This window comes from Columba livia, chromosome 1, assembly GCF_036013475.1.
Source record: "Columba livia isolate bColLiv1 breed racing homer chromosome 1, bColLiv1.pat.W.v2, whole genome shotgun sequence".
In the NCBI taxonomy this organism is placed as follows: Eukaryota; Metazoa; Chordata; class Aves; order Columbiformes; family Columbidae; genus Columba; species Columba livia.
Genome location: NC_088602.1, coordinates 1,990,774 through 2,015,802, shown reverse-complemented (window position 1 = coordinate 2,015,802; position 25,029 = coordinate 1,990,774). Strand labels below are relative to the sequence as shown.

Genomic DNA, 25,029 nt, shown 5'->3' with positions numbered 1-25,029 from the left:
TTTAAGCTTGTTTGGGGAGAAGAATTCTACCTGCAGCCCACTGGAACCTGGAATTGTCATACCCGTGTTCTTGATGTATTTCCATATTGGGAATATTTTACCTGGAATGCTTAAAATGGGAAGTTGTAGTGGTGTCAAGCTGCTCTTTGCAAGGGAAGGGGAGTGAGGATCTGTAAAAGAACCGCTTTCTGATTTTGTGAGAATTCCTAATCCCTGGTCACTGGGGCAGCAAAACATCTTGGGAAAAAATAAAGGGAGGGTTATGCACAGCTTAGAGATGTCCAAGTGTAAGAAAAATGTTCCTTTTCAGCCACGTAAAGCTTGGAATTTGGACTTGACGGCCGAGTTTAACATATCAAAGGAGCAAATCAGTTCTCAGCAACATGTTTCTTTTGTCCCCTTGGCTGACGTGCAGTTGCAATAGTGCTAAAATGGAATTATACCTCCCCAAAAGAGTGGTTTTGGTTCTATGGGAGATGGCAGATGGTCTATGTCCCGTAATTAAATTGGTGTAGAACATCGTGATACTCCAAGCAAAATTTCAGGAGTTTCAGCTACAAGCTGAGCTCTCAAACTCTTTTAAGTGGTTTTGGGTTATAGAGAAATTCTGAGGAACTGAAACTTAAGCTTCCAATACACTCATCGTGGGAGATAAACAAGTATTAATGCTTGTTTGTAAAAATGAGTGAGCAGATCAAACTTACCCTATTTAATCTCTCATCTGTTTTGACTCTCAGACTTCCCAATAACTGCTGAGCTGAGTAGACCTGACTTGAAAAGAACAGTTTAATATCAGTTACCTGAAAGAGCGTTTCCCTGCTACTTGAAAGGAAATGTTTATAATAAAGGCAAAGTTTAAAAACACAGTTTCTAATAATAAGAATAATAATAAGAATAAGCCCGTGCTTGTTTTCAGAAGTATATTTTAGGACTAGATCTGCTTCGTGGATGTTTCTGAAGCTGGTGCACAGCTTTGCTGTGTGGGATGCTGAATCCTTTCCCAGACCTGCTGGTGCTGACATCTGGTGCTTGAAACTTTCTGGGAGATCAGTTCATGTCCTTGAATGAAGGACAAGCATCCCACCAATAGGTTCTGTATCTTTGGGTTTGATATCACTGGTTTATTTAGGGGATTGACCGAAGCGCCTTGTGCTCTTCGAGCCACAAATTAAAACACCGTCTTGGATTCTGTAACATGGAAACTCTTCCATTCACTGTGTAAACTGCAGGATCCTACTTTTTGTGTAATTTAAAAAAAAAAAAAGGGATTTAAGAAACAAGTAAAATGAAAGTTATAGTAATGTAAATGGCTATTGGATTGTCCTCTGCTGACTAAATGCTTTCTTTTTGGTGGTGTTAGACTTGCAAAGCTCACTGCCGCCGTCCTGCTGGCTAAAGATGTACCTGTCTACTTCTTTTCCACCTATGTCCCGACACCGTTTGTGGTGAGTCATCTTCTCTTTACTTTTCATTGTTGAACCACACAGCTAAGGGACGATTGGAAAGTTGACTAAAAATGGCAACTAGCAATTTGCTTCTCAGAAAAATAAGGGCTGCTTGGTACGCTTGGCTCTTCGGGGCTGTAAAAAGAACGTCGCTGAATTTTTGTGTATGCAGATGGGCAACAGAATCCCATTTCGCTCTGGACTGCTATGTGAGGGCAATAGTGATTGCAGGCCAGGCTTTGCTTTGTTAGTTACAGGTGAAACATTCCTTTATTCTGTGCTTAAAGATCTGTGTGTAATAAGGGTCAAAGATGACATTTTTGTGTGTGTGAATATACACACTGTATATTTTTGGATATAAGACCCCCATCGCTTAGAGTGGAAGAAATGAAGGATTTCCTCTGCTTTTAATTTCCAAAAAAAATAGAGCTTTCTGTTCTCCAGAAGCTTTTTCTTGCAGCATTTTAAATCCCTATTCTGCAAGTTTTTCTAGTGTGCTGTGGATATTGCTTGGAGGGGACAACTGGAATGCTCTTTAGCTAGAAATAAGGGCAAGTGTAGAGTCCTGCATCTGGGCAGGAACAACCCCAGGTTCCAGTGTAAGCTGGGGAATGACCTATTAGAGAGCAGTGTAGGGGAAAGGGACCTGGGGGTCCTGGGGACAGCAGGGTGACCATGAGCCAGCACTGGGCCCTTGTGGCCAGGAAGCCAATGGTACCTGGGGTGGGTTAGAAGGGGGTGGTCAGTAGGTCAGAGAGGTTCTCCTGCCCCTCTGCTCTGCCCTGGGGAGACCACAGCTGGAATATTGTGTCCAGCTGTGGCCCCTCAGTTCCAGCAGGACAGGGAACTGCTGGAGAGAGTCCAGCGCAGCCACCAAGATGCTGGAGGGAGTGGAGCATCTCCCGTGTGAGGAAAGGCTGAGGGAGCTGGGGCTCTGGAGCTGGACAAGAGGAGGCTGAGGGGGGACTCATTCATGTTGACAGATATCTAAAGGGTGAGTGTCAGGAGGATGGAGCCAGGCTCTTCTCGGTGACAACCAATGGTAGGACAAGGGGCAACGGCTTCAAACTGGAACACAGGAGGTTCCATTTAAATCTGAGAAGCAACTTGTTCCTGGTGAGGGTGGCAGAGCCTGGCCCAGGCTGCCCAGGGGGTTGTGGAGTCTCCTTCTGTGCAGACATTCCAACCCGCCTGGACACCTTCCTGTGTAACCTCATCTGGGTGTTCCTGCTCCATGGGGGGATTGCACGGGATGAGCTTTCCAGGTCCCTTCCAATCCCTGACATTCTGGGATTCTGTGAAATACCTGTAGCTTGTTTTTCCAAAAGCCTTTTGGTGAATTCATTCTGTTCCCACCTGTTTTCTGTTCCTCAAATGCTAGTGTAGACTTTCTTTAGTTGGCCAGTTAGCAATTTTGTTTATGTGATTGGGAAACAGAATCATCTTCCTATGCAACAGAATAAAACAAGCTTTCCTTCTATTATTAGCTACAGGAAAGGGAATGTTACACATTCATGTATACAATTTGCAAATTAACTAGCTAAACATTAAGAGACGCTTCTCCTGCGGCATCCTCTTGCATAACTGTCCTAATAATATAATGTTTTTTACGCCAGCTGCAGAACTCTTGGGTAAACTGGTATTTCTGGGTTTCCTCCGTAGCCCTACGCTGTTCAGCAGCTCAAAGCTGTGGCTGGTGTGATGATCACCGCGTCCCACAACCGCAAGGAGGACAACGGGTACAAGGTAAAGCTTGAACTTGTCTTATGTATTGAGCACAAGTCTGTTTTGACATTCCGTAGAGTCTAATCAGCAGCTGAAGTAATGCTTAAGCGATTATGCCACAATTAGACTTAAAAATGAGTTTAAAACTAAGCTAGAGCTTACGGAAATTAGTCAACGTAGTACGTAACTGCAGAAGATGGTGATGGTATTATAGTTGATGAATAAAACTGTGTGGTAGTTTGTTGCTCCCTTTAAGGTTGTTTTTCTGGGCATTGGGAGAGAGGCGGGCGCCTTCGTTTTGAACACTTGGAGCAGCGTAACCATCTATAATAGCAAACGTGGCCTATGTGTTATTGTAACACAGTTTTTCCTTTCTAAACATGAGAAGAATCTGAACTAAACTTGAGAAGAATCTGATCTAAACTCTAAACTTTAAATGTAGCGTTCTAGAAGCTTAGTAAGAGGTGAGTAATGGCAACGATAGGAAAACCAGTCTGACTCTGCACAGAGATAACTCAGAGAGGTGATTGTACTGTGCTCGTCTTCAGCGGAACAAGCTGTAAAGTACTTCACCAGCCTTTACTTCTGCTTTGCTGTTGCAATGAATAAGAAAATAACTCACATCCGTTTTCCAGGTGCTTCATTTATCAAGAAGCTATTACGTTTGGGTCTTCTGATACAAAACATTTTACTTTTATTAAGATCTTGGGTTCTTTTCTAGTCTTTCAGAAGAATTGTTTTATCTTTCACTGTTTCCCCTGCAAATTCAGCAGCTTCGGAAGGTTTTGTCCAGTTCTGACCACACTTGACAAACAGTTATGAAGACTCTGAGTACCGATGGGTTTTGTAATAGCCAGAAGAAAAGAGAGACGGGGGGGTCTGAGTAGAAAGTCGGTGCTTTGAATTCAACCATCCTGATGGAAACAAACATCTAAATAATTTCTTAACAAAACCTTTTTCTAGTTTGACAGCGTTTCTTGCTGAAAGATTATAGTTGTTCAGTTACGGAAAAACACGTACCTTGGCACACTGCTTATCTGGTTTGCTTCCATTTCAAAAGCAAGTTGTGCTGCTTTATCAAAAGGGATGCCAGGCTATGTAGAAGGTGTTTTTCTTCTGTTTCTGTTTGCACAACGCTGAGTTTAAGTGCCCAGTTCCTGCTTCTCATGTCTGGGTGATTTCAGACACAATAGTTGAACACCAGCTTTCTTGAAAATAGGTTGTGTTGCTGAGTAACTATCATGACATACATAAAATCATAAACTATCTGATTCCACATGATTGTTGAGAATTGAGCCGGTCCAATGCCAGGAAATACACAGAATCCTATAGCTAAAGAATTTCTGAAGTTGATAATGTTTGTAGATAAACTGTCGTGTTTTCCTACAACTTCCACCAGGTTTACTGGGAAAATGGAGCCCAGATCACCGCTCCTCACGATAAGGAAATCATCAAATGTATAGAAGAGTGCGTTGAACCGTGGAACGGCTCTTGGAATGAGAATCTAGTAGACACCAGTCCCCTCAGACAGGATCCTCTGAAGAAAATCTGTGACTGCTACATGGAGGATCTGAAAAAGATCTGCTATCATAGGTATTGTATAAAGCAAAGTGTACTTAAATGATGGTTTTTAATCAAGTTCTAGATTACTTGTGGAAAATTGAGCAGTGGGAATAACTTTTTGGACATCTGTCCATTCTGTCTCACCCCATCCCTCTCTGATCTGTCGTTAAATTAGATGGTCACCATCATTAGGGCTAAATTGACAATGAAACAACCTGCCTTTGGATACTTGTCTGCAGTAAAGCACCCTGGTGTGAACCATTTGATGCAAATAAATATGGTCCAAGAGTTCTGAATAAAAGGCAGAAGTTCAGGGTAAAGCTGAGGTGTGAATGCATAGAATAGAAGTGGGGAGATTAAAGGTTAAGGGGGGCAGACGGCAAAGATAAAAGGAAGAGGATGAATAATGTATGTAGAGCCAGAGTAAGATCTTCAGGGTGGTAGAAGAGCTTGAGTTTGCAGAAATTAATGGTTGGTTCTTGGGAGACTTTCAGCTGATTCAACAGAAGGTAAAGGTTTCATTTTCCAGGAGAAGCAGCTTTAAACCAGCAATTTAATGAACTAGAACAAGGGCAAGTGTAGAGTCTTGAATCTGGGCAGGAACAACCCCAGGTTCCAGTGTAAGTTGGGGAATGAGCTGTTGGAGAGCAGTGTAGGGGAAAGGGACCTGGGGATCCTGGGGACAGCAGGGTGACCATGAGCCAGCACTGGGCCCTTGTGGCCAGGAAGGCCAATGGTACCTGGAGTGGGTTAGAAGGGGGTGGTCAGTAGGTCAGAGAGGTTCTCCTGCCCCTCTGCTCTGCCCTGGGGAGACCACACCTGGAATATTGTGTCCAGTTGTGGCCCCTCAGTTCCAGCAGGACAGGGAACTGCTGCAGAGAGTCCAGCGCAGCCACCAAGATGCTGAAGGGAGTGGAGCATCTCCCGTGTGAGGAAAGGCTGAGGGAGCTGGGGCTCTGGAGCTGGACAAGAGGACACTGAGGGGTGACCTCATTCATAGGGATCAATATGGAAAGGGTGAGTGTCAGGAGGATGGAGCCAGGCTCTTCTCAGTGACAACCAGTGGTAGGACAAGGGGCAATGGGTTCAAACTGGAACACAGGAGGTTCCACTTAAATCTGAGAAGCAACTTGTTGAGGGTGAGGGTGGCAGAGCCTGGCCCAGGCTGCCCAGGGAGGTTGTTGAGTCTCCTTCTGTGCAGACATTCCAACCCGCCTGGACACCTTCCTGTGTAACCTCATCTGGGTGTTCCTGCTCCATGGGGGGATTGCACTGCATGAGCTTTCCAGGTCCCTTCCAATCCCTGACATTCTGGGATTCTGTGATTCTGTAATTCCCAGTGAAAGTCCAAATGATAAATTTCCCCTGGTTCCTTCTTTGAAATCAATTCAGAACTCAGCAGAATAGTACCAAGTGTAACTGCGTTTTCTTTTGCTTTTGCTTTCCCACATGAAAGCAGTCTTGTGAAATAACTAAAATCTTACTGAACTTCTTTTTTTTCCTTCTCAGGGAGCTAAACGAGCAAACCAATTTGAAGTTTGTTCATACCTCTTTTCATGGAGTCGGACACGACTACGTGCAGGCGGCTTTCAAAGCGTTTGGCTTTCAACCCCCCATTCCAGTACCTGAACAAAAAGATCCAGATCCAGATTTCTCGACTGTCAAATGCCCAAATCCTGAAGAAGGAGAATCTGTGCTGGTATTTTTATTTCTACTTCATCATATTTTTATGAGCTTTCCTCTGTTTGGATAGGAAGAAAACAGGGAGTGCGTGGTTTTCAGGTGTGTGCAATTGTCCTGTCCCACCAGGTGGGATGAGGGATGAGTTAACTCTGAATGCAACACGTGCCCTGTCCCAACATTTGAGACAGATGTGAGTTAACTCTGAGTATTTCTGTGCGTTAACACAAAGTGAATAACAGACAGAGGTCTAATTCAGTTAGGAATTTACTAAAAGCATGTGGTGGGATACAAATTACAGTGATTAGTGACTTGGCAAAGGTATATTAATACAGCACAAAACTTAACAAGACTTTAGCAGCAGAATTTACGATGATGTTACCTTTATATGTTCAAGAAGGAAAAGAGAGAAGGAAAACTAAGATATCAGAGAGAGACAAAGATATCAAAGATAGCAACAAGGCTGGTGAAGGGACTTGAACACAAGCCCTATGGGGAGAGGGCTGACTCTTGCTTCTTCCCCTTTCCCCTTCCTTTCTTCCCCTTTCCTCTTCCCTTCCCAGGAGTTGTCACTGAGGCTCGCAGAGAAAGAAAGCGCTAAAGTAGTGGTGGCCACTGACCCAGACGCAGACAGACTCGCGGTGGCAGAACAGCAGGAGAAGTAAGCGACGGGACCTTTTATTTTACGTCTTTGTGCAGAAGAGTTAGTGACAATTGCCGAATATCCCCAAAACTTTGACAGTCCCGCACCTTCAACCCACTCTTCCCCATCGTGACTTAGTTATTTGGGTTATTTTCCTTGCTGGCTTCACCTTTGGGTATAGTTTCACCTAAAACAATGTATTTTAAATAAAATCAGTTAATAACTGATTAATATGATTAAATACTTAGTGTTACAGTAAATGGCCAAATAAAATTGAACTGAAAAGTTACTAAAGACAGTAAAATCTTGTTGTTATTGTGTTTTTGCTTCTATTAAGCAAACCAGTTCTGCCTTGGGACAGTCAGCTGTTGGGGGCTATTACATTGTTTTCCTGGCTTATTCATATTGAATTTAAATTGTTTTTCTCCCACTAACAGGCCAAAAATCTGATCGCTGTGTAAGTAACTGTCTATAATGCACAGTTGTGCAGGCATTGCCTGTCTGCAATGTATAGACTCATATAGACTCCTTCTGTTTGAGAAATTAAAAAGACCTAAGCTATTTTAAAGCGAGACGGTAAAGATACTTGGTATCTTTGCTTGCAAATAGAACGCACTGGGCTTGTAAATCATCCAGACGTGATAAATGTGCCGTCCTGTTAGTACGGTGGCTTTGTCTAGAGCAGCTTGTTGTGCTCGGATCCCAGTTGTTCCAGCGACCGCAGAAAATATCTCCCCTTGAGATGGCAAACATGACAATACTCTGTTTTCTCTCCTGTCGGCAGCGGGCGCTGGAAGGTGTTCACCGGCAACGAACTGGCGGCTTTGTTTGGCTGGTGGATGTTTTCTTGCTGGAAGGAAAACCGCTCCGAAGACGCGGATGTGAAGAACGTTTACATGTTGGCGACCACGGTCTCCTCGAAAATTTTGCGGGCGATTGCTCTTAAGGAGGGATTTCACTTTGAAGTGAGTGTTGGTGTGGCAGAATAAATGATCGCTGTGTTCTTCGTCTTGCCGCTCATCTTAAGGCTTTATGAAATGAAAACCAGATGATTTGCAGTCTTTTGGCTGGGAGTTTTGATGTGTTCCAACTTGAGAATGCTGTTTTTATTTAGGCAGGCCTGATTTCAGCATCTTGCAGCCAATGCAGATGATGAAATCAGCTTATGCAAAGCTGCAAGGAGGCTGTGACTAGCAGGTGACGCAGATTAAAACTTAAATTATGTGTAAGAGAAATGGCTTTGTCTTGGTTATTTTCCTAGAGATAAAACCTTCCGTGTGAGGGAATGAAAGTGTGTGCAACTTGGTGTGTTTGCTGCAAAAATTGGGTGGTTTTGGATGGATTTGTAGCAAACAGAGGTTGCACAATATTCCTTCACTCTAGTAGGTTTTAAATTTGGTTTTGCTTCAAATTGTGACCGACAAGGCAACTCTTATGTTCACATCCTTAATGCCATTTCATTGAGGACTTGCTTAAAAAGAAAACTGGGAGCACCCCTGCAGATGAGCAATTATTATTTTAATTTTGGCATTCAAATTATGTACTTGCTGTGATTTCTGTTGGATCTTAACCCTGAGAGATGCAAGTGCACTAAAGCTCAGCACAAACACACAGAGTTCCAGGTCTTGTTTCATACGCCTCTTAATTAAAGCCACGTGCAGTGGGAAAAGATATTTTACCGAATGGTGACAAGTTCAAAACTTAAATTGAAAGCAGCTCTGTAAACAATTTTTAGATATGCTTAATCAGGTTGAATCTCACTGCCTTGTAGTGAATTTTGTTAACTCACTAAATACTGTTCATATATTTTATTTCTGGAAGGGGACACATTTGGCTGGAAAACCCCCAGGAATTTACAGAACCCCTTGATCTCCTTGAAAAGCTTCGCCTCTTTGTACCTTCCAAATAATGACCATTTTCTTTTGACTGTTGTTGTATGATTTGAAGGAATTGGGCAGCGCTCTTCCCTCCCAGCACCCAAAGTTGCTTTTTATATCTCTGTAACAACAAGGCCAAGTGCCGGGTGCTGCCCTTTGGCCACAACAACCCCCTGCAGCGCTCCAGGCTGGGCACAGAGTGGCTGGAGAGCAGTCAGGCAGAAAGGGACCTGGGGGACTAATGGACAGGAAGCTCAACATGAGCCAACAGTGTGCCCAGGTGGCCAAGAAGGCCAGTGGTGTCCTGTCCTGTATCCAAACCAGCGTGGTCAGCAGGACAAGGGCAGTGATCCTTCCCCTGTGCTCTGCATTGGGGAGGCCACACCTGGAGTGTTGTGTTCAGTTCTGGGCCCCTCAGCTCAGGAAAGAGATTGAAGTGCTGGAGCGGGTCCAGAGAAGAGCAACACGACTGGGGAAGGGACTGGAACACAAGCCCTATGGGGAGAGGCTGAGGGAGCTGGGCTTGTTTAGTCTGGAGAAGAGGAGGCTTAGAGGTGAGCTCAGCACTCTCTAGAACTACCTGAAGGGCAGTTCTAGCCAGGTGGGGATTGGGCTCTTCTCCCAGGCAGTCAGCAATAGGACAAGGGGCCATGGGCTTCAACTCTGCCAGGGGAAATTGAGGCTGGAGATGAGAAAGCAATTCTTTGCAGAGAGAGTGGTCAGGCATTGGAATGGCTGCCCAGGGAGGTGCTGGACTCACAGGCCCTGGAGGTTTTTAAGCTGAGATTGGACATGGCACTTAGTGCCACGATCTAGTCAATGGACTGGAGTTGGACCAAGGGTTGGACTGGATGATCTCTGAGGTCTTTTCCAACCCAGTCCATTCTGTGATTCTGTGATTCTGTAACTTTTCTTCTTGACTAACTTTGTCCTGTTGTCTCATCTGATAAGCACCATGGAACATCGTATCTAATCAGTGAGAGCACTACAGTCTCTCACTCCTTGATTTTGATGTTCGTATCCTAGTTGAGTATTCCCTAGTAAAATGCTGCCCAGTGATGCTTTGCCTTAGTTTCATAATCTGTACAGAAGGTACAACTTGTCCAATGTTTGTCTTTACTGTCCCTGTTCTATTGGTCGATTGATTAGGTGTAAATTCAAGTAAATGATTTGAATAAGAAATATGTCCTTAAGCTTTGGTGTTTTGATCCTGACGCAATCTCTCCCATTGACCCTAAAATTTTGATATGTGTCATCTTTATTTTTTCCTTTCTTTTTTTTTTTCTTTTAGTTAATTTTGTTTTCCTTAACTTCTACACCTGAAATGACACAGAAAGCGTGTATTTAATGCATATTTTTATTCTGTTTCAGGAAACGCTCCCTGGTTTTAAATGGATTGGAAGCAGAGTGAAAGATCTCCTGGATAATGGAAAAGAAGTTCTCTTTGCATTTGAAGAGTCTATTGGTATGTGTGTTAATATCCCTTTATAATACTGAGAATTGTGGGGGAAAAGTGCACCTGAAAAGGAGCGGTCTTAGTTAGGAAAAGAAACACAAAGGTACTTTATTCTTATTCTTTATTGTTGTAGTACTTCGCTGTCATCAAACCAACTTGCCAACTAGCATCATCAATGCTATATATTGAATAACAACTTGTTAGTACTTTGTCTGCAATTCTTTCATTCCCATTTCCTCATGGCTCATCTTTTCCTTTACATTTATTTCCATTTTCCTCTTCCTGCTTCTCTCTTCCATTCTTGTCTTCCCTTTATGCACTGTCTGGCCTCTCTTTTTTAATCTGTATCATTCTGCATTTTATTGCCATTGATTAACAGACCACCATGAATTTTACTCCCTGTCAAACACCACCACAATTCTTTTGAATTCTCTTGTGGCAGAGCTCGACACCCACCTCTGGATCACTCGACACTTTTCACCCTTCCTAGAGCACGCTAGACAACTTGGGGAGGGTATTAATGTGTGATTGTGGGATGGTGTTTGTGGCAGAATGCAAACCTCACTCTCTCTCGCTCCCTCCTTTGATATGGAAGGAGTAGACACATCTCCCTCTCTCTCTGCTGCTTGAGGCTGACAGCTGCTTTTGTTTGGCCCCAGAGCCCCCTGGCCAGGGCCATTAGGGGAGCTGCTGGGCACCCGTGGCCAGTGTGGGGGATGTTTGGAGGGGACAACAGGAATGCTCTTTAGCTAGAAATAAGGGCAAGTGTAGAGTCCTGCATCTGGGCAGGAACAACCCCAGGTTCCAGTGTAAGTTGGGGAACGAGCTGTTGGAGAGCAGTGTAGGGGAAAGGGACCTGGGGGTCCTGGGGACAGCAGGGTGACCATGAGCCAGCACTGGGCCCTTGTGGCCAGGAAGCCAATGGTACCTGGGGTGGATGAGAAGGGGGTGGTCAGTAGGTCAGAGAGGTTCTCCTGCCCCTCTGCTCTGCCCTGGGGAGACCACACCTGGAATATTGTGTCCAGTTGTGGCCCCTCAGTTCCAGCAGGACAGGGAACTGCTGGAGAGAGTCCAGCGCAGCCACCAAGATGCTGAAGGGAGTGGAGCATCTCCCGTGTGAGGAAAGGCTGAGGGAGCTGGGGCTCTGGAGCTGGACAAGAGGACACTGAGGGGTGACTCATTAATGTTTACAGATATCTAAAGGGTGAGTGTCATGAGGATGGAGCCAGGCTCTTCTCGGTGACAACCAGTGGTAGGACAAGGGGCAATGGGTTCAAACTGGAACACAGGAGGTTCCACTTAAATTTGAGAAGAAATTTGTTCCTGGTGAGGGTGGCAGAGCCTGGCCCAGGCTGCCCAGGGAGGTTGTGGAGTCTCCTTCTCTGCAGACATTCCAACCCGCCTGGACACCTTCCTGTGTAACCTCATCTGGGTGTTCCTGCTCCATGGGGGGATTGCACTGGATGAGCTTTCCAGGTCCCTTCCAATCCCTCACATTCTGGGATTCTGTGATTCTGTGAATTAATAACATCTTGCACATATATCCCTTTGGAAAGAAGGCAGCTTGGCCACACTGTGTGTTTAGCACTGGACTATGCGAGCAGATGTTACCAATTAATTGATTATAACACGTATCTTTCCAGCCCTATGACCCCTAACTTTGATTTCACACCAAATAGGAATGCACATGCAGTAATAAAACCAGCTTACCTGTATTAACCAAGTTTCTTTTCCAGGAAAAAGGTTAAAACTTTGAAGTACATCACTGTAACAGTGTGTCAGCTTTTTTTTCCATGATCAATTCTTTTCTTTTTAGGTTTCATGTGTGGCACATCAGTGTTGGATAAAGACGGTGTGAGCGCAGCTGTGGTCATAGCGGAAATGGCAGCGTACCTGGAGCACAAGAACCTTACACTAGCGCAGAAACTCATTGAGATCTACGAAACGTAAGTTGTATTTTTCATGATTATGAAACCTGTAGAACTATTTTGAACTATTTTGGAGGTGACAATAATCTAGGAAGTATTTTTCATACATCCCTCAGATGTTTTATCACTCTCAGTTCTTTTTTCTGATGCTGCAGTGTTCACAATTACGGATACCACTTCAATGCCACATTTCCCAAAAGACTAAAGAGACTCTTGTTATCATGTTTCTGCAATAAATTATGGAAAAAGTAGAATTTTGCATATGGATCCCCCAAGGCAAACTTTTCTCTTGTATTTAATTCACACTGTGTTACTTATCTTTTCCTGGGTAGCTATATCTTAGTGTGCCTCTCTTTAAACACTTAATATTTTCACCGAAACACTGTCTGGGGATTGTTAGAAGATCACATGATGATGGCAGAGCGGTGGACATGATCTACCTTGGCTTGAGTGAGGCATTTGGCACAGTGTCCCACAGCATCCTCACAGCTGAACTGAGGGAGTGGGTCTGGATGAGCGGGGAGTGAGGTGACTGTGAACTGGCTGAAGGGAAGAAGCCAGAGAGTCGTGGTCAATGGGCAGAGTCCAGTTGAGGCCTGGATCTAGTGCAGTGCCTCAGGGGGCAGTGCTGGGGCTGCTGTTATTCAATATATTCATCAGTGACTTGGATGAGGGAATAGAGTGACTGTCAGCAAGTTTGCTGGTGACACCAAGCTGGGAGGAGTGGCTGACACGCCAGAGGCTGTGCTGCCATCAGAGACCTGGACAGGCTGGAGAGCTGGGCGGGGAAAATGTAATGAACTAGAACAAGGGCAAGTGTAGAGTCTTGAATCTGGGCAGGAACAACCCCAGGTTCCAGTGTAAGTTGGGGAATGAGCTGTTGGAGAGCAGTGTAGGGGAAAGGGACCTGGGGATCCTGGGGACAGCAGGGTGACCATGAGCCAGCACTGGGCCCTTGTGGCCAGGAAGCCAATGGTACCTGGGGTGGGTTAGAAGGGGGTGGTCAGTAGGTCAGAGAGGTTCTCCTGCCCCTCTGCTCTGCCCTGGGGAGACCACACCTGGAATATTGTGTCCAGCTGTGGCCCCTCAGTTCCAGCAGGACAGGGAACTGCTGGAGAGAGTCCAGCGCAGCCACCAAGATGCTGAAGGGAGTGGAGCATCTCCCGTGTGAGGAAAGGCTGAGGGAGCTGGGGCTCTGGAGCTGCACAAGAGGACACTGAGGGGTGACTCATTCATGGGGGTCAATATGGAAACGGGGAGTGTCAGGAGGATGGAGCCAGGCTCTTCTTGGTGACAACCAATGATAAGTCAAGGGGCAATGGGTGTAAACTGGAACACAGGAGGTTCCACTTAAGTATGAGAAGCAACTTGTTCCCGGTGAGGGTGGCAGAGCCTGGCCCAGGCTGCCCAGGGGGTTGTGGAGTCTCCTTCTGTGCAGACATTCCAACCCGCCTGGACACCTTCCTGTGTAACCTCATCTGGGTGTTCCTGCTCCATGGGGGGATTGCACTGCATGAGCTTTCCAGGTCCCTTCCAACCCCTGACATTCTGGGATTCTGTGATTCTGGCAGAGATTTGTAACAGAACAGAGGTTAAAGGAACAGCCTGTGTTTGACAGACAGCAATAAAACGAGGAACATGTTTATGTCAGAATGAAAAGTCGTACTGTGATAAGCCTAGTTTATAGGGAGAAGTTCCTCGGCTTTAATGGGATTATTAGCACAATTACAGCAAATCATAGATGCCACTGATTTTCCTGCCAGCCCAGCAGAAAGACCAATTTTGGAACCTGGAACGAGGAAGCACAAATGCTGATGGGCGTTTGTCTCTTTGTGGCACTTGGGAGTTTGCTGTGTCACAAGCGAACTGCAGCAGAAACAATTCTGCACAACTGGATTAAAAAGCTGTCAGCGATCATGATAACAGAAGGATTCGTCTTCTAGTCACGATGCAGAGAATGGTCTCTGTAGAACAAGGAATAAGTGGAATATAGTGAAGGACAACTTATATTTCAACATGGTGTAGGAATGATACTGTATATTAATTTACAGAGGGCAACTGAGGCTGCACTTGACCGAATAGTTGGCTTTTATTTCTTTGGATCTGAAACTTTTGCTTGAATTTACAAATAGCTTAAGATGATCTGATGAATGCTGTGAAATGGGCTTCAGAGCCCAGACGTTTCCCTATAAATATCTATTTCCACGGCTGTGAGAGCTGCATTCTGGTTCTGTTATTGCTTTTCCAACCCGGGACTTTCTTTACATATCAAATGTGCAGAAAACTTCCGAATCTTGTAACTGAAAATGTCAATCTGCTTGTAGGTACGGATATCACATATCCAAGACTTCCTATTTCTTGTGCTACGATCCTCCTACGATCAAAAGGATATTTGAGAAACTTCGGAACTTCGATACCCCTCAGTGTTATCCAAGCTTTTGTGGGATATACAATATTTTACATGTACGAGATGTTACCACCGGCTACGACAGCAGCCAGCCGAATAAAAAATCAGTGAGTTGCAGAGTATTATTGCAGGAGGGGTTCTCTTTTTGAGGAAATTAAAAGGTAAATGGACCAAGAACTGTGCAGAAAGATGTTCTTTGTCAGCTACGATGCCACTATAATTACCATCCTATATTAAGAACACTCAACAACATTTACTGGGAAGAAAACTGCTTAAATGTTAAATGGCTTCACTGTAGTGTTGACTATTTTGATATAACAATGACTAAACTTCTTAAATTAAATAGTTTGAGGCTCCTGCAATTCTTAAGCTGTCTATCGGGCTTCCAGGTGTTGGAATTGCAGTGGGAAGCAGTGCCATTATCCTGAAATATTGAGTCTAATCCAGGCGATAGACAGCAGGTTTCAGCATATTTATTTAGCTTGCTATGTGCTGAATGTTGTATTAAAATAAAAATAAGAAACCCCACCACATTTGTGTTCATTGGGGTGGTCTGTAACAAAATATTCTTGTTTTTACAGGTGCTGCCGGTGAGTAAAAGCAGCCAGATGATCACTTTTACGTTTCAAAACGGTTGCGTCGCCACCCTTCGGACCAGCGGGACAGAACCAAAGATCAAGTACTACGCGGAGATGTGCGCGCTGCCCGAACAGAGGTCGGTAGCAGGTCTGCTGCAATGTGCTTTTGGGCTGAAAAATGAAATTTGAGGTCTATTCCCTGTATGGAGAGGATTCTTCTGCCTTCTTGTAGACCTGAGCCTCAGCTGACTGTTCCAGCATGTTAAACTGGCCAGCGATGCACATTCCTGCTTATAAGAGACCCCCCTCTCCAGTGAATAAGACAAAAAAGAATTGAATTTTCAGCATATGGTACTGTAGGAGACTTCTTTCATTAACTTAATTCCCCAAGTTCCAGTGTAAGTTGGGGAACAACCTGTTGGAGAGCAATGTAGGGGAAAGGGACCTGGGGGTCCTGGGGACAGCAGGGTGACCATGAGCCAGCACTGGGCCCTTGTGGCCAGGAAGGCCAATGGTACCTGGGGTGGGTTAGAAGGGGGTGGTCAGTAGGTCAGAGAGGTTCTCCTGCCCCTCTGCTCTGCCCTGGGGAGACCACAGCTGGAATATTGTGTCCAGTTGTGGCCCCTCAGTTCCAGCAGGACAGGGAACTGCTGGAGAGAGTCCAGCGCAGCCACCAAGATGCTGAAGGGAGTGGAGCATCTCCCGTGTGAGGAAAGGCTGAGGGAGCTGGGGCTCTGGAGCTGGACAAGAGGACACTGAGGGGGGACTCATTCCTGGGGATCAATATGGAAAGGGTGAGTGTCAGGAGGATGGAGCCAGGCTCTTCTCGGTGACAACCAATGGTAGGACAAGAGGCAATGGGTGCAAACTTGAACACAAAAGGTTCCACTTAAATCTGAGAAGCAACTTGTTCCTGGTGAGGGTGGCAGAGCCTGGCCCAGGCTGCCCAGGGAGGTTGTGGAGTCTCCTTCTGTGCAGACATTCCAACCCGCCTGGACACCTTCCTGTGTAACCTCATCTGGGTGTTCCTGCTCCATGGGGGGATTGCACTGCATGAGCTTTCCAGGTCCCTTCCAGTCCCTGACATTCTGGGATTCTGTGATTATTCTCTTGCAGTTATAAAGTAATGAAGTTGTGCAAGTATCCTTAAACCCAGGTGGATTCCTGTTGTATTTGGGAATTTGCTGTGTTGCTCTGAGTTTCTGGATAGCAACTAGAGGTCTCTCCCCTTCTGACAGCTGCCTGGATTCAACTTATTCCAGTTGAAAAGGGGAAAATAAAAGCATAGAGTGTGTTTACACCATTGAAATCTTTTGAATCACGTTTTTAAACTGTTCTGAACTGACTGTGGAGTAACAGCAGGTCAGAGAAGTGGTAGAAGTTCTACACCCCACTTTTCTGAGTGGCAGCTCTTACCAGAAACTTGTGTTTATTTGCTCAGAGAACTTTCTGATTGTCTGGTAGGTGAAAGCGATTCTTAGTTTATGTGGGAATGGAAGAGTTGTGGTGAACGGAGCCAAATGCAGTTGTTGGCCGGTCACGAGTGGTGTCCCCAGGGCTCAGTGTTGGGGCCAGTTCTGTTTAATCTCTTCATCACTGATTTGGATAAAGGGATCAAGTGCGCCCTCAGTGAGTTTGCAGACAACACCAAGTTGGGTGGAGTGTTGATGTGCTGGAGGGTGGGAAGGCCATACAGAGGGATCTGGACCAGCTGGATCGATGGGCTGAGGCCAATTGTCTGAGGTTCACCAAGGCCAAGTGCCGGGTCCTGCCCTGGGGTCACAGCAACCCCAGGCAGCGCTACAGGCTCGGGGAAGAGCGGCTGGAAAGTGCCCGGCGGAAAAGGAGCTGGGGGTGTTGGTGCCAGCGGCTGAACATGAGCCAGCGTGTGCCCAGGTGGCCAAGAGGCCACCAGCATCCTGGCTGGTACCAGCACTGGTGTGGCCAGCAGGCCCAGGGCAGTGACCGTCCCTGTGCTGGGACCTGGGGAGGACAAACCGCCAATCCTGGGGGCAGTTTTGGGCCCCTCACACCAAGAAAGACCTTGAGGTGCTGGAGCGAGTTGAGAGAAGGGAACGGAGCTGGTGAGGGGCTGGAGCACAAGTGTGATGGAGCGGCTGAGGGACCTGGGGGGTTCAGCTGGAGAACAGGAGCTGAGGGGAGACCTTCTGATCTCTGAACTGCCTGAAAGGAGCTTGGAGCCAGGGGGGTCGGGCTCTGCTCCCCAGGAACAAGCGCCAGGAGCAGAGGAAACGGCCTCAAGTTGCGCCAGGGGAGGTTGAGGTTGGATGTGGGAACAATTTCTTCCCCAAAGGGCTGTGGGGCATTGGAACAGGCTGCCCAGGGCAGTGCTGGAGTCACCATCCCTGGAGTGGTTTAAAAGGCATTTAGATGAGGTTCTCAGCGACATGGGTTAGTGCCAGAGTTAGGTTAGGGCTGGACTTGATGATCCTGAGGGTCTTTTCCATCCAAAATGATTCTGTGCTTCCATAAACCGGAGAGTGGACATGGTACCATTTGATGTAGACGCTGAAGAAAAGGAAAGATACAGTGGAGCCAAACAGCTGCACCAACGAGGAAGAAATAAATGCTAGAAAAATTGCCCTTAACCTAATTTTAACACAAGTCAAGGCCAGATGCTTTGATGCTTCATTTGGGCTTCTGCTGTTGTTCATTCTGGAAAGTCAGAAAAATACATCGACCTTGAATTTTAGTAATACCTACGGTTAACGACAATTATTATCTGGAACAGAAAATTGAAAAGCTTTCAAGCTTCCCTGGTTCGAGGCATCAAATGGTCTGTAGGAACCTCAAAAGACACTCTTCTCTGTAATAGCTTTGCGAATAGTTTTATGAGTTGCTGTTTATTGATTATTCTTAAAAGCTGAGCATCAGGAAACTCAGTTTTATGGCAGCGTTTTTAGGTATTTGCTTTCAAAGGAAGTGGTGGCCTGAAGGGCAGCGATATATTCATTATTGCCGGTTCCACTAATGAACACAGCAAATGTAAAGAAGTCTGGTTTGTATTTTCTCCTTTAGAAACAGCCTGAGTTCCTCTCCCTCCAGTGAGACTTTGCGGGTAGGAGAGGGATTATGGAGTTTTAGAGGAGTGCTGCAATACTTTAGTGTTTGTGCGTGTGGATGTTGCCTTTTTACTTGAATAAATGACTGTGTGTTTAAATAAGGAAAGGATCAGTATGTTACAGTGTCCCCTTGTGAGCCGTGACACTTTGCCTGATTACTCAATCCCCGTAAATTGCACCTTAGTCAAAATACAATCAGATACAGAACGCCACGGAGAGAAAAATATGGGGTATCGATATTTGCTATTAGAAGCTCATTCTGACTTTTTAATCCATTTACAGCCTGTGTCTGACCAGTCGTGCGTTGGTTTTGCAGTCCTTAGTTCTTGTGTCCCCTCTGGAGCGCAGAGCCCTCTTGTGGCCGTTCTTTTTAAATAAAATTAAATTAAAATTGCGGTAGTCACTACCACAAAGTAGCTTGTTAAAGCAAATGGATGAAGTCCATGGTCTACCTTGACTTGAGTGAGGCATTTGGCACAGTGTCCCACAGCATCCTCACAGCTGAACTGAGGGAGTGGGTCTGGATGAGCGGGGAGTGAGGTGACTGTGAACTGGCTGAAGGGAAGAAGCCAGAGAGTCGTGGTCAATGGGGCAGAGTCCAGTTGAGGCCTGGATCTAGTGCAGTGCCTCAGGGGCAGTGCTGGGGCCGCTGTTATTAAATATATTCATCAGTGACTTGGATGAGGGAATAGAGTGACTGTCAGCAAGTTTGCTGGTGACACCAAGCTGGGAGGAGTGGCTGACACGCCAGAGGCTGTGCTGCCATCAGAGACCTGGACAGGCTGGAGAGCTGGGCGGGGAGAAATGTAATGAACTAGAACAAGGGCAAGTGTAGAGTCTTGAATCTGGGCAGGAACAACCCCAGGTTCCAGTGTAAGTTGGGGAAGGAGCTGTTGGAGAGCAGTGTAGGGGAAAGGGACCTGGGGGTCCTGGGGACAGCAGGGTGACCATGAGCCAGCACTGGGCCTTTGTGGCCAGGAAGGCCAATGGTACCTGGGGTGGGTTAGAAGGGGGTGGTCAGTAGGTCAGAGAGGTTCTCCTGCCCCTCTGCTCTGCCCTGGGGAGACCACACCTGGAATATTGTGTCCAGTTGTGGCCCCTCAGTTCCAGCAGGACAGGGAACTGCTGGAGAGAGTCCAGCGCAGCCACCAAGATGCTGAAGGGAGTGGAGCATCTCCCGTGTGAGGAAAGGCTGAGGGAGCTGGGGCTCTGGAGCTGGACAAGAGGACACTGAGGGGTGACTCATTCATGGGGATCAATATGGAAAGGGGGAGTGTCAGGAGGATGGAGCCAGGCTCTTCTCGGTGACAACCAATGACAGGACAAGGGGCAATGGGTACAAACTGGAACACAAAAGGTTCCACTTAAGTATGAGAAGCAACTTGTTCCTGGTGAGGGTGGCAGAGCCTGGTCCAGGCTGCCCAGGGGGGTTGTGGAGTCTCCTTCTGTGCAGACATTCCAACCCGCCTGGACACCTTCCTGTGTAACCTCATCTGGGTGTTCCTGCTCCATGGGGGGATTGCACTGGATGAGCTTTCCAGGTCCCTTCCAACCCCTGGGATTCTGTGAGTCTCTGCATGTTGATGCTGGTAGGAAACATAGAGCTACTCCATTCACCATCAGATCTTGGTTTTATTTTATTTTTAAATAGAATCTTGGCGTTTATCAACCCCCTGACGTGATATTATTCTCTTTCTAGTGACAGAACCGTGCTGGAAGAAGAACTTCAGCAGCTTATTGAAGCTTTGATTGCGAATTTTCTGGAGCCGGATAAGAACGGACTGATCTGGCGCTCTGCTTAGGTCTCCCATCACTTCTGTTCGAAGGAGCGACCGCCGGCCCCGCGGTGTGAAACCGAGGAACCAAGAACAGAATTCAGTTTAATACGTGTGTGTATGTGTGTTAAACAAACAGCTCCAGTTGTATTCTCTAAAGAAGAAGCATTCTTTTGTCAGGCTTTTCACCAAAGTCTGGGCTAGAAAATTGGGGTAAGGAGAGGACATGAGAGAAAAGAACAGGATTTATTATTATATTAATATTAAATTCTATTTATTGTTACAATTTCCTGTCCTTTTGACCAAATTAACCCGCACCAATGCTAACGAACTGCCGTTAAGACAGGTGATCTTAGCCAGGAGATCTTGTCTTAAGCTCATTTCAGGTATCAATACCTTTTGTGTGATAAAGTTGGAAATTTGGGCAGCGTTTGAAGGAAACAATCGCTCCAAACTGACAAAAAAAAAGCCTGCTTCTTCCTAGCTGTGTGTGTGAGTGCTGGTATCATCGTTACAGGTCTTAATTTCCAAAGTAATGCTGAAGTGGAGCTCAGCGCTTGGTATTTCTCATTTAGGCGACTTGTTCGATATGACACTTTCCAGCTATTTAAGTATCTTCTGTTGGTCAAGGTGCTCTTGGTGCAGTGTGTCTTTCCAGTGCGTATCTTCAAATATCGATGGCGAAACAATAGTGGCAACACACGCAGGTCCGTGTTTTGAATTACATTGTGCGTTTCCGAGGCTTCCAAAGGAGGAAGAACATACTTATTCCTCAGTTAAACAGCCTGTTTTAACTCCTGTAGGCCTTGTAACCATTTTTTGTCCCGCTGTCCCCCATCTTTAAAGGGACTATTTTGGTTTTGTTGGCTTGAATTCATGCTGTATATTAAAAAAAGGAAGAAAGTGGAGGTGAGACACTGACATCCTTGATTTGATTTTTCTTGTCGCTAAATCATTATTAATTTTTTTGTCACATCTTACAAACTAATTTGTTAGAACAGCAGTTTGCAGACGCTGTTATTCATCATCTTTTAGGGCAAATTATTAACAATTTCCCGTGTTTCCTACCTTTGCTTGAGCAGAAAGTGATAAACTGAGAGTAATAGTCGCTACTAAATTTCTAATACATGCCTTCAGAATAAAGTCAATGACGTTCTGGGCATCTCCCACTATCACTTTGCAGTAATTACATAAATAGATAAAACCGAACATTTAACCTCTGTATCGAAGGTTAAATTCAAGCCGTTGTTTTGCCGCTATTGTTAAATACATTTGTCCTTATTCCACCCTTGCAGCTTGATGCCGTAGGATGGCGCCGCGTGTTTTGTTTGTACGTGTCGCATCTCGATGGCTTCAAAGAGCACTGAGGTTGCCGTGGCCGCGCGGATATCGGGTATTTCATGCTGACAGCAGCTTTGCACTATAACCGCGGAGAAGTATTTTTGCTGTATATGAATGTACGTGTCCTGCAGAAGCTCCGTGTGTTGCACAAATTCTCCTTTACCGCCCGTATTTATTTATTTTTTATTTGGAATGAAGCTCTTTCCGAATGGTTCTGCAGCCGAGTGAAATGCATCAAACGCCAAAAAGCTTGTTTGTTATCGATTGTACATTTTACTGATGCGGCGGGGAAAAGAAGCCGAAAGCATTTACGCTTAGAATATCCTCATGTTATTGTGCAGCGCTCGGAAGGCGTGAAGACATTTCTGGCTGCCGCTTCGTCTTCAGGTTCACAAAAAGGTGCGAATCGTCATGAATTCGACAGAGGCTTCGCCGTTTGTTCCACCGACATCAGCTTTAAGCTTTTAGGCGCTTGGGATTCTTGCTTTTTAAATTGCTTTCTTAATAGTTCAGAAGAGAACGAGCGACTCGGAACAGAAGTTTGAACAAAGGTGAACACTGTAAAAAGCGTAGCGCGTTTGGTGTATATCGTAGCCGTTAGCGTTAAGAGTGACGTCTTGTGAGTTATTTTTGTGCTCCTACAAAGAGCAGGAATCCACAATTTCCCAGCGAGATCTGCTTTATATCAATAGGCAAGAGTTAGAAACGCAGGATGGAAGAAAATGATGATTACGTTCGCAATCGCCGTTCGTAGACGTCGGGAACTGTTCGATATCTTTAATTAAAACACAGGGTTTAAGTATTTGGGATTCTTCTCGTCGATAGATTTGAGCAGTAAGTTCTAGGCGGAGCGGCGCTTTTGGAACGACAGCAACAGGCACAACGTGTTGAATGTATTTTAAGGGTTAGAATAACTATTGCTGGTTTTAAAGTGCTGCTACCGTTGTTTTCCTACCGTATTGGAACCATTTGATATATTTATTCTGTTCCATTTCCGGAACTCTTTATCTCCTCCCATCTCGCTTCCCTGACTTGTGTTACTGTGAAGGACTCTAATTCTTTGGTTTTCATTGCCCTGGAACTTTGTTATGTATTGTGTTAAGAGTTTGTTGGGCTTATGCACAACCTTATTTTCAGTTGTCAGCTGCTCTTTACTACTTTACAGATAAGAACAAAAGCTTTGCAGACCTGAGTAGGAAGCAGATACCAGATCAAAGTCCACTGCGGATTTGTTTAATAGGCGCTTCCAGTTCAAATACACCTTTTCAAAGGTTGGTCTACAGCAAGTCATTGGCTTAACCTCTTAATTAGCCAGCCAATTTGCTTTTAGCATTTGATAAAATGAGGAGGGCTTGGTTTTTTTGGCTTTTCCCTTTTTGATGTGACAGGTTTCATCTCCGTCCCTCTCAGATACGTGGTAAACTTGTTTCCACCAGCCTGGGATGGGACCTTTGTGAGGAGAAGTGGGATCTGCCCCAAGTAGATCTCCCAATTTCCTTCATTTTAACTACTATTTGATTTAAGTAGGGGAGATGCTTCTTCGTGTCACCCACAGCCTAAATTCAGAATTCAAATTCAATGTCTTTCTATTCAGACGTTGAGGTGAGTTACAACACGCAGCACACGCTGCCTGGGGCTCCTCCACCCCAATTCGCACCTGATTTGTTGCTGTATCTAGTTGGAGGATGTTGACATTTCCAGTGGTATTCCCCGATTTACAGGTACTCAGCACTTTGTGTCCCCTCCTTGGCTTCAGGATTTCAGCTCCTGTTTTATTAAAGGGAGCGCGTTGTGGGACACTCAGAGAAGCCGCCAGGTGGGACAATGGTTTCTGTTGTTCGGAGCGGGGTGGAACGCGTGTTCTGCTAGAAAAAGCACTTGGATATTCTCTCTCATTTTAAAACTATTGTTGTTACCGCTTCATTTTGTCTTCCCCCCCTTTTTTTGCCACATTTTCTCCACAAGTAAGATGTGGGAGGGGACTCTTTGTGTGGTGACACCTGGATGGTTCGAGTCCAGCTTGATACCCAGGACATTTTCCATCCTCCTCCACCCTTTGTGTGCTCAAGAGAAACTTTATACGAGGTGATTGAAGTACCTGAAGTTGCTTCATTCTCCTCATCTGGAATCCTGGCGAGTTCTGGATCTGTTCTCCTGTTCACCCGGTGGCTGTTCTGTAAAACTCGGGCATATTACAAATACAGAGTGAGAATTTGCACTTTTCAGAAGTATTTCTGTGTGTATTGCTACGTGGATTTAGCTGAATGAAGTGTTAGAACTAATAAAATATTCTCTTCGTAGTAGCAATCCTTCGCGTTTCTTTGGTCTTTGTTCAAACGCTATTGCCTCAAAAATTGAGCTGGGACACAATTGTTCCTGAATTGGTGTAGGAGGAATATTGACCGTGTGTTGCTTGGACACCTAAAACCCCCAGTGTTTCCTGAAGAAGATGATGATGATGATGCTAAATGTCACCTGTCAAATGGTGACATCGTTTCCAAGAGTCTCGGCACTGAAGTTGGCCCAGGGCAGAGCACCGAGGACTGGTTGTGACCCCAAGTCACCGCTGATGCCACCAGGTGGGAAGAGTCAGATGTTTGGGGCCGTAGAACAAGCCAAATTTAAGGAGAATTTGGTGTTTTGGGGGTGAAATCGCTTTGGGAAAAGCAACAGCCTAGAAAGGAGCTGGTGGAGGCTGGGGACAAGGGGACCGGGGGAGAGGAGCAGCCACCATCTAGGGTGGGCACTGCAGGGGAGAGATTCACCCAAAGGGCTGGAATTCACCCCAATAAAAGAGGGTTCAGCTCCATAAAAATCCTACCAGGAAAGTTGATGAAGATGAGGGACCATCCTTCACTGCCCCCCCTCTTCTCATATCACCCCGTGCTGGGGTTTTTCTGGGGTGTTTCTGGTTCTGAGACACGAGCTGATTTCAACCCCAGCTCGGCTTTAATATTTTAATGCAAATTTAAAGCATCGCAGAGGTTGATATCAATGATATCAGGGCGCAACAGTGAGTCCAGGAGGGTTCCCGCATCCCTCGATGATGGCTGTGGGCTTCATCCCAAGGGGATCTGGGGGTTAATTATTATGTTTTAATTTATTTTTACATTTTCTCCTTGCTAAGGCTGAAGAGCCCCCTTGCTCCTCATCGGGGCCGCTCTCCTGCCAGCTCGCCAGAATTCGCTCCCAATTTTATCCCGTGCTACGGTGACAACGTAACAGACGGAGAGACTGAACTGTACCCCCGAATCAGGTTTTTAAATGAAAATTGCTGCGGGATGCAGAGGTAGAGGGATTTATTTGGGCTGGGGGTAAGGGGAGCAGCAGTGTCACCCCCTGACACAGCCAGGTGGGGACCAGGAGGGACAGGACAGGGACAGGTCAGCGATGGCTGAGCCTCCACGGGCTCCACCGCTCTGTAATTGCAGGAGCTGGCGCTGGATGTCACCGTGAGCCTGTGCAGAGGGACAGAAGCCTGGTGGGTCCTGCAGATGTGGGGACAAGCAAGGGACAGGCTGGGGACAA

At 45.9% G+C, this 25,029-nt stretch overlaps 1 protein-coding gene across 1 annotated transcript in view; it reads left to right on the top strand.

The window, feature by feature from the left end:
- PGM2L1 (phosphoglucomutase 2 like 1) overlaps window positions 1–23,808 on the top strand; it is a 46,108-nt gene extending 22,300 nt beyond the window's left edge. Inside the window, exons 4-14 of the mRNA XM_065049668.1 lie at window positions 1,361–1,445; window positions 3,108–3,191; window positions 4,570–4,763; window positions 6,243–6,432; window positions 6,977–7,074; window positions 7,841–8,021; window positions 10,305–10,398; window positions 12,206–12,335; window positions 14,642–14,831; window positions 15,306–15,439; window positions 20,085–23,808. Coding sequence (XP_064905740.1) covers window positions 1,361–1,445; window positions 3,108–3,191; window positions 4,570–4,763; window positions 6,243–6,432; window positions 6,977–7,074; window positions 7,841–8,021; window positions 10,305–10,398; window positions 12,206–12,335; window positions 14,642–14,831; window positions 15,306–15,439; window positions 20,085–20,187 — 1,483 coding nt within the window. The 3' untranslated portion in view covers window positions 20,188–23,808. The remainder of the gene's footprint in view (window positions 1–1,360; window positions 1,446–3,107; window positions 3,192–4,569; window positions 4,764–6,242; window positions 6,433–6,976; window positions 7,075–7,840; window positions 8,022–10,304; window positions 10,399–12,205; window positions 12,336–14,641; window positions 14,832–15,305; window positions 15,440–20,084) is intronic.
- Window positions 23,809–25,029: the final 1,221 nt, after the last annotated feature.